The sequence below is a fragment of the Takifugu flavidus genome, chromosome 18 (assembly GCF_003711565.1).
Source record: "Takifugu flavidus isolate HTHZ2018 chromosome 18, ASM371156v2, whole genome shotgun sequence".
Lineage (NCBI taxonomy): Eukaryota > Metazoa > Chordata > Actinopteri > Tetraodontiformes > Tetraodontidae > Takifugu > Takifugu flavidus.
Window position 1 is genome coordinate 11,497,448 of NC_079537.1, and position 12,564 is coordinate 11,510,011.

Genomic DNA, 12,564 nt, shown 5'->3' on the forward strand with positions numbered 1-12,564 from the left:
TATTACTGTAGATAAAGAGTTCACGGAGCCGTAAAAATCGTCGCCTATTTTCCGATTGTTCGTGAAGGCAGCATAACTCCGACCCTACGTCACATTTGGCCCGCCCACTAATATGCGCGCTCCCGCAGAAAGACTTCGACCGAGTAACAGCGCGTCCCCGTAGATCCACTGCACATTCTGATAAGTTTGGCGATCGGAAAACCGTCGGGAATCGATCCCGTTCATGACAGGAACACCTGAGTGCCGCTGGGACCTGTGGACAAGGTGGACACCACATTTGAGACACATTTGGACACTTGTTGGAGCCACCAAAGCGGGTTCCGGTGTCGATATTCTTTCTGTCAGGAAGTTTGACGTTTTCGGCCGAATTTGATCTCTTTTCTCACACTGTTTTGGTCGGACAAAGCCGCCGCCGTGGAACCCGTTCCCGGGGAAGACTCTTCTGGGACGGTCCCCCTCCGGGGACAGAAATGCAGCCGTCAAAATCTCAAAGTTGACCCTCGATGGAGTTCATCTGGCGCCGGTTAACCAACGGAGCGAGTGCGCGTAAAAAGGGACACTCGGTGTGATATTTGTTCTCCAAAGTCATCATGTGGCCCTGAATCACGTCCCCTGCGTGGTCCTGGACGCGCGCACAGATGTGTCATGTTGCTGCAGCAGCCCGCTCTTGACAGTGGACATTTTCTCCCTTCAGGTTTTTTTGGACCAACACCTGGCAACAGAGGACGGGGAGTCAAACTCGCAACCCCAACGGGAAGACCGTGGGTCACGACCACCCCAACCCCGCGTTTTGCCGCTCCTCTCGGACACGGATGGCTTTCACGCACAGCGCTGATCCCGCACTCCCCTGGGGAGTTTTGCTCGCTGCGTGACGCGGTTAAAATGTGAGATTTCCAAAGAGCCCCGAGTGTCTTTGGCCCCCCCGCAGTGTCTTTGCCCCCCCCGCAGCGTCTTTGGCCCCCCCGCAGCAGCGGTGTGATGTAGTTTTTATCATTTTTCCCCCATTGGAACATTTTCTCTGCTCAGCTCGCGCCTCTGCTGTGACCGGATCTGGGTTTTTTTAAATATCCCGGAAACTCTCTGTTGTTTTAAAAGCCCTTTTATCAAAACAGAGCACCTGGTACCTGGGCGGAGGGGCCGGGGGGGTCAGCCCCGCCATGGCGACCCCTCACCCGCGCGCGTGCACTCTCGCGCTGTGGCGCGAGGACTGAACGATGGACGTCAGCGGCGGCCTCTGCGTCATCCCTGCAGAACGGTGACCCGCGCGGGCCGCACGCGGAGAAGGTGAGGCAGGTGAGGGTGCACGTGACAGGAGGTGAGAGGTGAGATGTTCAGCTGTCGCCCACGTGCACGGGTGATAGTGAGTTCTACGCTTTTAATATCGGTTTAAAGCCCGATTTCAATGTTTTATGTTCACGGAAACGTGAAGTTTAACTAAGGAATTCTTTAGTAAATAAGCTTGTTGTGGGGAGGGAGATGCTACGGTGTGCAACTGTCTCCCTGACCCACCTCCAGCTGAGGGGGGTTCTGGTGGTCCTGCCCCAGGGGAGCTCACCTCTGGGGGGTCGTGCAGCCTCGTGCAGGGATGAGGTGGTTTCCTGTGCACCTGAACCAGGAGGGGCGTGAGGTCAGGGGGGAGGGGGGGGGGGGGGGGCTTTGCGAGTCCAGACGTAGCTGTGGCCAAAGATGGAGTAAGAACCGTGGCTGGGAAAAACAGCCTCAGACTAAACACCTCTGAGAGCAGACGGAGGGGAGAGGGGGGAGGAAAATCCATGTAAATCCCGCAAGTCCTGGAAATGCGATACAAGGAAAATAGCGCCGGCGCAGCTGACGGGACTGGACCCGAGAAGTGCAGCCTCCTTCTCCGGGGAATTCTCCACATTCCACCTGGGAGGCAATTAAAATCGGGAGAGAGTAAAGTGGGGGGGGGGGGGGGGGTTGTTGACTGCCTGGACCTCGTGAGCTGCCCTCCCCCCCCCCGTGGGTGAAGCTGTGCGAGCGGAGGGAAAATAAGCCCTGATTTACATCAAGTGTTGGGGGAATTTTCAGTCCAGGCGTCGTGTTCAGGCCCTTTTAAACCGGTGGGAAGGCCGGCGGTCTTTGGCACCGAGAGCTGCAACATTCTGCCAAACGCCGACGGACATGCCTGGCATTCCTGTGGGTGATCATTACCCAGAAACCCACGCAGCCAGCGCGCCGCCTCAGGTGCCTGCTCCACGTTCCTCTGCGCTCGCACCTCCAGCCAGGCCGCAGAAACGCTTCCGTCTGACGCCGCTCATGTTATTCCTCCTGATGTTCGACGTCCCTTTTCAGTCCGGAGCAGAGGCGGCGGCTTTGATAAGCATCAAGGTGAAACCGCGCAGGCTGGCGGAGGACACGACCATCAGCCCGGAGCGGATCCCAGAGTGGGATTTCCAGAGTAAACAGGAGATTTGACCCGTTACTCACCTCAGTTTAACGCGTTTTGACCCACAGGCGTATTAATACAAAATTAGGGGAGGAAATGCCAGAGTTTATTATTTGCTATTGAGGCCTCGGAGCAGAAATAATAATATTGCCGTCCTGGCGTCAACAGCGGAGCTTGGATTTCAGCCGTTCCCGATCCCGGCGCGCACGTCCTCGCTGGGATCTTTCTGCCCGTCTCTTTATTATTGCATTAGAACTGTCTGAAACCAGCCAGCTGGACAGAGTGTGAGGAGAGCGTCCGTCTCCTGGTTCCAAGGCCGCCTCACGCTGCGGTGGCCGGGTAGCTGTGTCGGCACCATCTGGGTCCATATTCACATCCTTTCTGCTCTGTCTCCAGGCCAAAATATAAGAATAAACAGTGGAAAACTGGTAATTACAGGCCTTTTCTTATCTTTCATTGACATCTCTCCCCCCCACCCCCCACCAACAGGCGGCCGGAGGGTTGCACAAGAAGTTTCCCAAGACTGATCACGTGCACACAAGCGCCTCCACAATGAGTGAGTCCTGCACACGCCTTCAGAGCGCAGACACAACACGCTGGCACCAGGGGCCAGAGCCCGGGCCGGTCCAGAGGCCGCCGGCCCGGGGGCACAAGGGTCTGGTTCTCCCCGCTGTGCGTGGCCCCTCTGGCCCCTCCAGACCCGGTCAGGGTCCCTAATTGTGTGTTTTCCAACCCCAGATGAGAGGCAGGCTCTCCACTCCATCATGAAGGACCTGGTGGCCCTCCAGATGACGCGGCGCCAGCCTGTAGCGCCGTACGACAGCAGCAAACCCAAGAGCGCGGCCCAGGCCAACAGACAGGTGCGCTTGAGCTGCTCGCCGGGGGGGGGGGGGGTTGTTGGGTTTGGGGTGTTTTTTTGCTGCGTAGCTCAAACATCTTGGTTCCACATGCAAGCGCAGGTTTTCTGGAAGGGTTCTTGGATCGAAACGTCTGAAGTCAGCAGGGCAGTTCTGAAAAAACGAAAACATCCCACAAAGGCGTCCGAGTCCAACGCTCATCCATTCTCGTCCTCTCTGTGGAAGGGGGAGGTTGAGAAACACCTCCTGGTCCCGCCAACATAATATCTGAACTAATATCTTGGACAAAACGCTCTAAACGCGAATCTCACCGGCACGGTTCCTTCACCATTCAGGTCCCGTTAGCAGCGAACCGTCGGTTTTGGATGAGCGTTGGACGTGATGAGGACAGAAAACCCAGAACTGGGGGGCCCATTTTTAGCGGCGCGCGGTTCCTTCACCTAGCCGGCACATTTAGCTCATTTAGCACGATGACAGATGGATCCCAAAGATAGACGCCACATCTGAAATGTGTTAAATCCAGTTATTTCTGCCTCCTCGACCAAAAACATGTCTTGCGTGGCAACGTGCCCCCTCCCACCCTCACGTGTGGAGCGGCAACCTCCTTCGCCATCACACTAACTCTTTCTTTTTTTGCCCCCCCCCCTTCAGGATGACGTCAGGATCAAGTTCGAGCTCTCAGGCGAGAGGAGGTGAGTCCAACCTGTGCTCGCGTCTGTGCTCCGGCGTTCCCGGTGAGACCGGAGCGGCCGGGAGCTGTGTTCAGCTCTGCGTTGGTGGTATGTGAGAATGGAAGGGGAGGTGCCCCCGGTGGAATCTGCGCGGACAAACGCCTCCTCGTGCTTTTGCTGGCACCTGTGCGCGGGACTGGACGGGGCTCCGGCTGCAGACGCCTCACCCTCCGCCCGTCTGCCTGCTTTGTGCGCAGGATCCTGATGTTCGGGCGACCGGTGCAGTTCGAGGAAGTCCGACAGAAGGTGGAGACGGTCTTCGGGCAGCAGCTGGACCTGCACTACATGAATAACGAGGTAACGCTGCTGTTTGACCGACCGTTGGGGCCTCTGCCCCCCGAAAACTAATCGCTAATAAACGAAAACCCCCCCTGGCCAACTGTGTGGACGCCGTCTCCCAGTTGTCCATCCCTGTGCGAGGTCAGGACGACTTGGACAAGGCCGTCGACCTGTTGGACCGGAGCTCGAACATGAAGAGCATTAAGATCCTTCTGCTCGCTCAGGAGAACAGCAACGTGAGACGCACACCGACGCGCACGTTTCAGAAGCCCCCCCACGTCCCGCTGACCCCTCCTTTCGTGTCCTCTCCCCAGCTGCAGGCGTCTTCCCCCACGCATCGCGCCGCGTGCAAGCCTCTGAGGATCCGGCCCTCCCAGTCCACCGGAGACGTTAGCGCGCCGTACCAGTCCTCCGAGCCCAGGGGGCGCCACCTATCCGCTGGTGCGCACCGACTCTGCTGTTTCCAGCTAATTCAAACAATTAGCTTTGGTCAAAATCCTTCAAATAATTGCTCACCAGCGGCCTCGATCATTCCCTCGGACTCCACATCCATTTTATTGCTCTCTCTTTCTGGCTGTTCTTTCCTTGGCTTCCCTTTTTTGCTCCGAGTCCTCTTCCTTTTCCTGTTCGCCATCACTACACGATGCCTGCTGGACAGCAGCCAATCAGATTACAGCAGGCTATTAGCGGCGGAGCAGTGGCCTGCTCGAGGTTTTTTTTTTCCTCCCTGGAGCCGAATATCACCAGGAGGCCTCTTAGAGCTGGAGAGCAGCAGCCAGTAAATATTGAAACCAGATTTGAGTCATTGTTGCCTTCAGGGAAAAGAATCAGCACTTTTCTGTTTCAGAGCCGTTTTTCTGAGTTAAGTTTAATATTATCCTTTGCGGTTATGATGTTTGTGTGTGTTTTAGTTTACGGGCCTCTTTGGGTTCCACGCTTTTTATGTTTTCAATGTTTGTCCGCGCCGCCCGTCCAATCCCAGGTTCCCAGAACGCGGGCCGCAGCTCGCCGCCTCCCGGCTACGTCCCCGACCGGCAGCAGAGGATCGCCCGCCAGGGTTCGTACACCAGCATCAACAGCGAGGGAGAATTCATCCCTGAGACCAGCGATCAGTGTGTGAGTCAGCGCCCCGATATTAATGTGGAAAATCCATCCAAAAATAGGCAGCGTGTGATGACTGTCTTTCCGTTGCGTGTTTTCTTTGAGTGATTTGTAAAAAGGGCTCATTGAACACTTTAGCCAGTCATCATCAGGTTACCCGGACAACCAAACCTCTGTCAGTCCGCGGAATAACAGCATTCCCGTGCTTTACTTCCCACCCTTCACAGGTGCTGGATCCCTGGAGCAGTGCGGAGAACGTCTCTGGAAGCTGTCAGTCTCTGGACAGCAGCTCAGACAGGTGAGACCCGGCCAGGGCGTCTCTGTCCACACCCGTCCTCCTTTCAGCAGGTTCTTCTGTCCTGTAGAGAAGACGACGTGCACAGGAAGCCGAGTTATCGGCGTCACGGTTTCGTTCACACCTCCTCTTGCTTCTTCCTTTTCTTGCAGCCCTTCTCTGAGGAAGTCCCGCATGCACCGAGCCAAGAGTTACCCTGACAACCGCCAGGAGTTTTCAGGTGAGACGGGCGCACGTCCAAACAGAACCGTTCAAAAACCCCCGCTGAGTTTTGGATGTTTCCTGGCCGGGCGTTTCAGACAGGGAGAATCACGCCTACGACAGGGTAGCGGGAAAGGGAGGAACCTATCCCCGTAGATACCACGTCTCTCTGCACCACAAGGACCTCAGCGAGGGTAGGGCCCGCCCTCCTCTCCTCTCCTCATCCTCTCCTCCGTCATCCTCCCTTTTTCATTCCTGCGTCCTTCACTTCAGGCCGTAGAACCTTCCCACGCATCCGTCGGCCTCAGGGGAACCTCTTCACCCTGGTGCCGTCCCGCCGCTCGCTCAACGGCAGCGAGGAGAGCCTCGGCAGCTGGCAGCTGGTCGACGCTCAGGGCAGGCTCCGCCCCCAAGAGCGCTCCGTGGCGCACAAGTGTGAGCATTGATGTCGGTGCAGGTTATTAGCGCCGTAATAACGCTAACCAGCAGCCGGTCGTGTGTTGTTTTCCAGCACCCAGCGCTCCCATGACGTGGCGGCGAGGGAAGCTCCTGGGCCAGGGCGCGTTCGGCCGCGTCTACCTGTGCTACGACGTGGATACGGGTAGAGAACTGGCCGCCAAGCAGGTCCAGTTTGACCCGGAGAGTCCTGAGACGAGTAAGGTGAGACGCTAACATGGACAAAAAGCCCCTTTTGACCTTTTCTCTCCTCGATACAGTTGTGAAAAGGTGCAAAATCGGAGTCTTTTCTTTGAACTTTCGAGCCTCTGGTAAATCTGAGAACGGGTTGTTGTGTCTTCCTCTTTTCCGCGGCCGTTGCTGCCGAGAGCACTTCCACTTTTTCCTCGGACGTAAAGCTGCTTGCGTCAGCGGCCAACTGTCGTTAAGTTGGCTGGAACTGCGGCGGAATAATAAAAACACAGCGGATGTTTCTGTGAGGACGTCGCTTCAGTTGCTCCCCGTGTTTATATTAGCTGATTGGTTCGGTCCGGATCGGCGCCGCTGCCCGGGACGACCTTACACAGCAGGGTTTTTATTTTCTTACAACATAAATAAAATAATCAAGGCGCAGGAAGGAAATCCAATAACTCAAGAAGCGTACTAGAAGGCTTTTACTTCCCCCTGTCAGCTCCGCTCTCCTTCACTTTAATGTCTTTTCCTGTCGTCTGCCGAGCAAGGCTGCGCCGTCACTTCCTGTTTCTGAAAGGAGCCGAATGTTTTCGGGGAGGAGGGGTGGCGGCGGTGGGGGGGGGGAGGAACGGTGGGTCAGGGCCTCCGTCGCCCCTCCGTGCTCACGCCACTGTAGCAGATGTAAATCAGCTGTTGTTTGTCATGAAGTGGTTTCTGTTCCCTGTCGGGAATTCCTCGCTCGTCCTCCGCCCTCTGATGTGGCCTCGCACGCACGGATCCGGCTTTGGATGCCACTTTTGAGAATTTAGCGACTTTTCCCTGTATTTAAACCAAAAAAAACCCATCAAAAATGTGCGTTTGACACGTTTGCGTCACCGGGTCGTTGCCCAACGTCTCCTCAGGAGGTCAGCGCTTTGGAGTGCGAGATCCAGCTGCTGAAAAACCTGCGCCACGAGCGCATCGTTCAGTACTACGGCTGTCTGAGGGACCACGCTGAGAAGACCCTCACCATCTTCATGGAGTACATGCCCGGGGTGGGTCTGCACGCCGCTGCTGCCGGTCACCGGACCCCTGTGGGAGGTGCTTTTGCCTAAAAGTTGCTTCTTTTCCAGGGTTCCGTCAAAGACCAGCTGAAGGCCTACGGTGCGCTGACGGAAAATGTGACCCGGAAGTACACGAGGCAGATCCTGGAAGGCATGTCCTACCTGCACAGCAACATGATCGTCCACAGGGACATCAAAGGTGGGTGAGGAGTGCCAGTTGTTGTCCCACCTGACGTGAGATCCCCCACTGATCTGTGGGAACGCTCTGTTCCAGGCGCCAACATCCTCCGGGACTCTGTGGGCAACGTGAAACTCGGAGATTTCGGTGCCAGCAAGAGGCTCCAGACCATCTGCATGTCTGGCACCGGCATCCGCTCCGTGACCGGCACCCCCTACTGGATGAGTCCGGAGGTGATCAGTGGAGAGGGCTACGGCAGGAAGGCTGATGTTTGGTAAGACCTGCAAAGTTCACAGATTAGGGAACAGGAGGTGTTGTAAAACCTGAGTGACTCAAGACAGCTAGCGCCAGAACGGGGCAGGTTCTCAGCCCGTGATGGAGGACGTGAACCTCCTAGTCAGGGGTGTTTATTTCAGCGTGTTTGAAACCCAATCCTGGTCTGACTGAGCTATCCTTGCAGGAGCCTGGGCTGCACGGTGGTGGAGATGTTGACTGAGAAGCCCCCGTGGGCTGAATACGAAGCCATGGCCGCCATATTCAAGATTGCCACCCAGCCCACCAACCCTCTGCTGCCCTCGCACGTCTCTGTGCAGGCGCGGGACTTCATGAGCTGCATTTTTGTGGAAGCCAAACACAGGCCGAGCGCCGAGGAGCTGCTGAGGCACTCGTTCTCTCAGATTCTGTGCTGAAAGCTGCCGCGTTCATGAACTTTAGTTGGCACAGTAGCCTCAGCTGCATCTGTAGCTTATATCCACCGTCATCCAAATGGCAGAAAAATAGATGTCAGTACTTTGTGAGAATAGGCGCTTTCAGAACTCGCCAGCAGGGGGCGCTAAAACACAGCGCTGGCTCCAAAGTCAATACTCCCAACACCACTTGTGTCTTCTTCTTCTGTGTTTACTGTAATTTGACGGTCAGTTATGCGTGTTTACTGACCATCATTTTAAAGGTTAAAGCAGGACTAAAACGCAGGAAACCAACTTACACGGATGGGATTGTCCATGTTTCTCCGTTTGATGTGGACCAAAGAATTTGCTGCCTTTAAACTCAAGTTTAGGTGTTTCTTGAAGCATTTCTGGCCATCGTGTTCAGGTTGGTGAGATGAAGCAGAGCAGCGTCGCGCTGAGAAGTCAGACTGATGTAAAGTAGCTCACAAACAGAAGCCTTTGGTTTGCCACTGCATGTACTCCACGTATGCAATGCGCATTCTCGCCACTAGAGGCTGCTAAATCTTATATGCTGGACCTTTAAGTGTCAGACTAGGAGTGTCAAAGCTCCTTGAAGCCTTCAGATTTGATTTATTAAGCATCTGTTATAATCAAAATTGTCCTCTAGAAGCTTTACAGAATCCCAGGGCCTAACCCCCAACAAGCAAAGAAAAGCTCCCCTTTAACAGGGAGAAACCTTGAGCAGGACCAGGTTCCCATGGTGGGACCCTCCTGATGGTCCGCTGAGTAGAGAAGGAGGAGAAGGGGGAGGGCAGATAGAGGAGAGAACAGGCATAGATCATAACAAATATATTAATACCAACAAGCTGCCAGTATAATAAGTGGGTGGGTCAGGGGTCGGAGGTCAATGCACCGCGATGAGGTCGGTGATACCTGTAGATGGAACAGAGCTGGTCCCTGATGACTTCCGTTTGTGGGTGAACCCAGGGGGCTTCAGGTGTCCCTCCAAGCCACATCGTGCCTTGTTGCTCCCCAGTATTTATCTGCCAAAGAGGGCGATGGAGTCCCAGATCCACGTTCAGCTGTGGACTTGGTGCAAGTGAAGTGCCTGACGCTTCCTGCAAATCCAGATTAAATTAGCGAGCGAGCTGATTGATCACGAGGGTCCGACCCAAATATCGCTGAATGAGAAGCTTTAGATCAGCGAAGTTCAAGTCATCTTTGTGTGAAGTGAATGTTGTGAAGCTCGATTCGATTTTCATTTCAAATGTGAAATTTTTGTATTTATAGCCCCCATCTCCACCCCGGCTAGATTTTATAGGCATATATGAATCTATTTTTTATATTTAGTCGCTGAACGCAGCTGGTCTTGCACACGTTTCAGGACGGCGGCTTGTAAATGGCGAAATGTTGAGAAAGTTCACGCAGGAGACGGAGTCACCTGACAGAATCCTCCCACGTTAATCAACATTCTGGGAATGTGTGTGTTCCTGGGCGAGCGTGTGTGATCTCCACACACTGATTGGTTGCTGTCAGAGCCAAAGACCAGTGGGATTTAAGGGGCAGCTTTTCCAGCCGGACGACGACTTTGTTTATGGCAGGGTTCAGAACCGAAGCATTTCCAGCTGCAGCGCCTGATACCAAGACATGGTGGGAATCTCCATCCGATTTTAGGTTTAAAGAAGCAACGAAGGAACCCTGTGATAAACAAAAGAATACAGACTAGAGTAGAGATCTATATGTGACGGGACTTGCAGTGCAAAGTCTGATGTATGAAATTATTTTACAGGAGAAAAAAATATTTTTATTGACTCTTTTTTACAGTATTACGCTGTGGATGTATCATTATACAGTATGGCCTTGCTCTAAAACAATTAAATTGTTTTTTTTAAAAAGCGGTCTCACGTGAACTTTAATGAATTGGACAGTTAATGATCGTTGGTGTTTCCTCTATTTTCACCCCCCCCCCCATGTAGGGCCTGACTGGGCCTTATGGGACCTTACTGGTCCCATTATAAACACAAGTACAACAAATAGGAAATATGAACACAAACAATATTATAAATACATAAACCTGTGAAATTTTGAAAGCGTCCACAAAATCAGGTTTTAATTTGGACTGGCTGTCCTGGCTCCTTCAGGGGGGGTCTGGTGGTAGCTGAGAGATTCACGGCGGGGACTCTGCGTGGAAAATGTCAGCGCGGCGAACAGCGTTGCGCCGCCAGACCGAGCCGGAGGACGCGTTTCCTGGGCCGGAGACATTCCGCCTTTTCCCCTCCTCCACCTCCAGCGGAATAAACGGCCTCCTGGTGTCGTGAATCAGCCGTCGGCGTCGGCCCAGCAGCAGAACCGGGCGGTTTGTCTGTGGATGTTTAATGTTTGGGGTCACATTACCTCAGTGACCAGATCTGAGGCAACGGCAGCCTTTGTTTGAAGCATGCACGGGGGCCAGGGCGCTAGCGTGGCCCTCCTGATGCAACCGAGCCTTCCGACCTCAGCGACGGAGCCTTTTGGATCAACAGAGCCGCGCCAGAGTCTCATTTAGCCTCTGCTGCTTTCTGCCATCCCATCACACTGGCTTTTATTCACTGTCCACCAGTCCCAACTGGTTTCCAGGTCCTGTGATTTCATGGCCCAGTAACAGTGAGCTCCTTTGTGTCCCACTGCTGCTGTGGATTTACCAGCTTAAGAAGGTCCCAGTTAAACGACTCCACCACGCAACAATGAGGCTCATCCTGTCGCTTTAGCTTCTCTTTTCTCTGCATATTTTACTTTTGCTACCTCGTGTTTTATATCCCGCAGCCCTCTAAAGCCTCTAAACTCCCAGAATAGTTGTTATTCCGTCGAAGCTAACTCGCGGTATTGCTGTGAGACAGCTCTTACGGATGTGCCGCCAATACTTTTGTCGTAATAAACTTGGCGATACATCTCTCCGCCGCTTTTCATCCAAAGTCGGGCGGCACCGTCGGCTCTGCGGTTGTCCGGGTGATGCGTGAGCAGGCTTTTCTAACAAAGCCTCCGTCGGTCCTCCTGGCGTTCGGATGAAAGTCTGCAACCCCCCCCCTCCTTCCCGACATCCCACTCAACTCTCCATCTGTCTTCTGGAGCCATCAGGCTGTCTGATTCTCGACAAAAACTCCTCCAGAACCTCCAAATTCTCTCAGAAAACATCCTTAAAATTCATTTTAAACGTCGAACGTGATGACGAATCTCAGTCCCGGGTCAAACCGGTTGAACACGGGTGACCACTTCCAACCTCACCGTGGTTAACGTAGCAGCTACTTAAAGGTTTGTTGGCACAGTTCTTCAGAAACATCTATGTTCCAGAACCCAAGAATGCAAAGAACCATCATTTTTAATCCCTCATTAGGCCAAAGAGACGTCTGCTGTCCTTTTCTCCCAGTCAAGGCTGCAGCTTGTGGCTGTTTTTGTCTGAGGAGGTGTGTGGTCGGGGTGAATCGGTGGCTAGACCTTGTCACACATTCCTTTTTATTCAGATGGAACAGAAAAACAGTCGGGAGGGGGGGAGCAAAAAGGGCTGAAAAGTAAGGGAGAGAGGGTGAGGGCGGTGGGGGGGTTTGGGGGGAGAAAGCCATTTGTAGCTGAGTGGACGAGCACAGACAATCCCTGGCACCCGGCTCCTGGAGAGTGACCCCTCTGCTCTCCCTCTTTGTCCCTTTCACTCCCTCCCTCCTCTCTGCTGCAACCCCCCACCCCCCGGTCCCAGCTTTGGACATTGGGGGGGCTTTGCCTGGCTCTATAAAAGCTCGGTCTGTGCCCAGAAACAGTTCCAGTCCCGCCATGGAGAGTCAGCGGTTCCAGTCCTCGTACAGAAAGCGCTACGGGCCGCAGGTCTCGAGCAGCAGCGCCACACTCCGAATGGGGAGCTTGTCTTCAAGCAGGAGCTCCTGGCATGGACCAGCTCGCAACCTCACCCACTCCAGCCCCATATCCCGCCTCTCCTTCAGCTCGCCCAGCGCCGCCCTGCTGCTGGGCAGCCCTGCGGACCGGCTGGACTTCCCTGCGGACACCCTGATGAAGGCCCAGTACAAGGAGACGCGCACCAACGAGAAAATGGAGATGATGGGCCTGAACGACCGTTTCGCCAGCTTCATAGAGAAGGTGCGTCTGCTGGAGCAGCAGAACAAGGTGCTGGTGGCCGAGCTGAACCAGCTGA

The 12,564-nt window shown here is 54.4% G+C and overlaps 2 protein-coding genes across 3 annotated transcripts in view; both read left to right on the forward strand.

Annotated features, from left to right (window-relative positions):
* The first annotated feature begins 128 nt into the window (after positions 1-128).
* Positions 129-10,282, forward strand: map3k3 (mitogen-activated protein kinase kinase kinase 3). 2 transcript variants are annotated; one of them, XM_057015373.1, is made up of 18 exons: positions 129-884; positions 1,113-1,293; positions 2,897-2,963; positions 3,146-3,267; positions 3,916-3,956; positions 4,193-4,292; positions 4,397-4,510; positions 4,589-4,715; positions 5,257-5,390; positions 5,603-5,673; positions 5,823-5,890; positions 5,970-6,065; positions 6,145-6,306; positions 6,383-6,531; positions 7,401-7,532; positions 7,611-7,740; positions 7,816-7,993; positions 8,180-10,282. In XM_057015373.1, the coding sequence occupies exons 1-18, from the start codon at positions 646-648 to the stop codon at positions 8,406-8,408; spliced, it is 2,340 nt and encodes a 779-aa protein (XP_056871353.1). In that variant the 5' UTR covers positions 129-645; the 3' UTR covers positions 8,409-10,282. The 2 variants fall into 2 exon arrangements, with proteins under 2 accessions (XP_056871353.1, XP_056871355.1); XM_057015375.1 differs by having other exon boundaries at positions 4,595-4,715.
* A 1,883-nt stretch (positions 10,283-12,165) lies between these two features.
* The window catches only part of gfap (glial fibrillary acidic protein), a 4,026-nt gene continuing 3,627 nt past the window's right edge, over positions 12,166-12,564 (forward strand). The window contains exon 1 of the mRNA XM_057015383.1: positions 12,166-12,564. This exon is cut by the window's right edge and continues 148 nt beyond it. Coding sequence (XP_056871363.1) covers positions 12,189-12,564 — 376 coding nt within the window. The 5' untranslated portion in view covers positions 12,166-12,188.

Excerpts from the sequence above, each read along its gene's own strand:
- map3k3 (XM_057015373.1), top strand. The coding sequence starts at position 646 with ATGTTGCTGCAGCAGCCCGCTCTTGACAGTGGACATTTTCTCCCTTCA. Across the intron at positions 885-1,112 it reads CTGCGTGACGCGGTTAAAAT|AGCACCTGGTACCTGGGCGG; the intron begins GTGAGATTTCCA and ends TTATCAAAACAG. Across the intron at positions 7,533-7,610 it reads TCATGGAGTACATGCCCGGG|GGTTCCGTCAAAGACCAGCT; the intron begins GTGGGTCTGCAC and ends CTTCTTTTCCAG.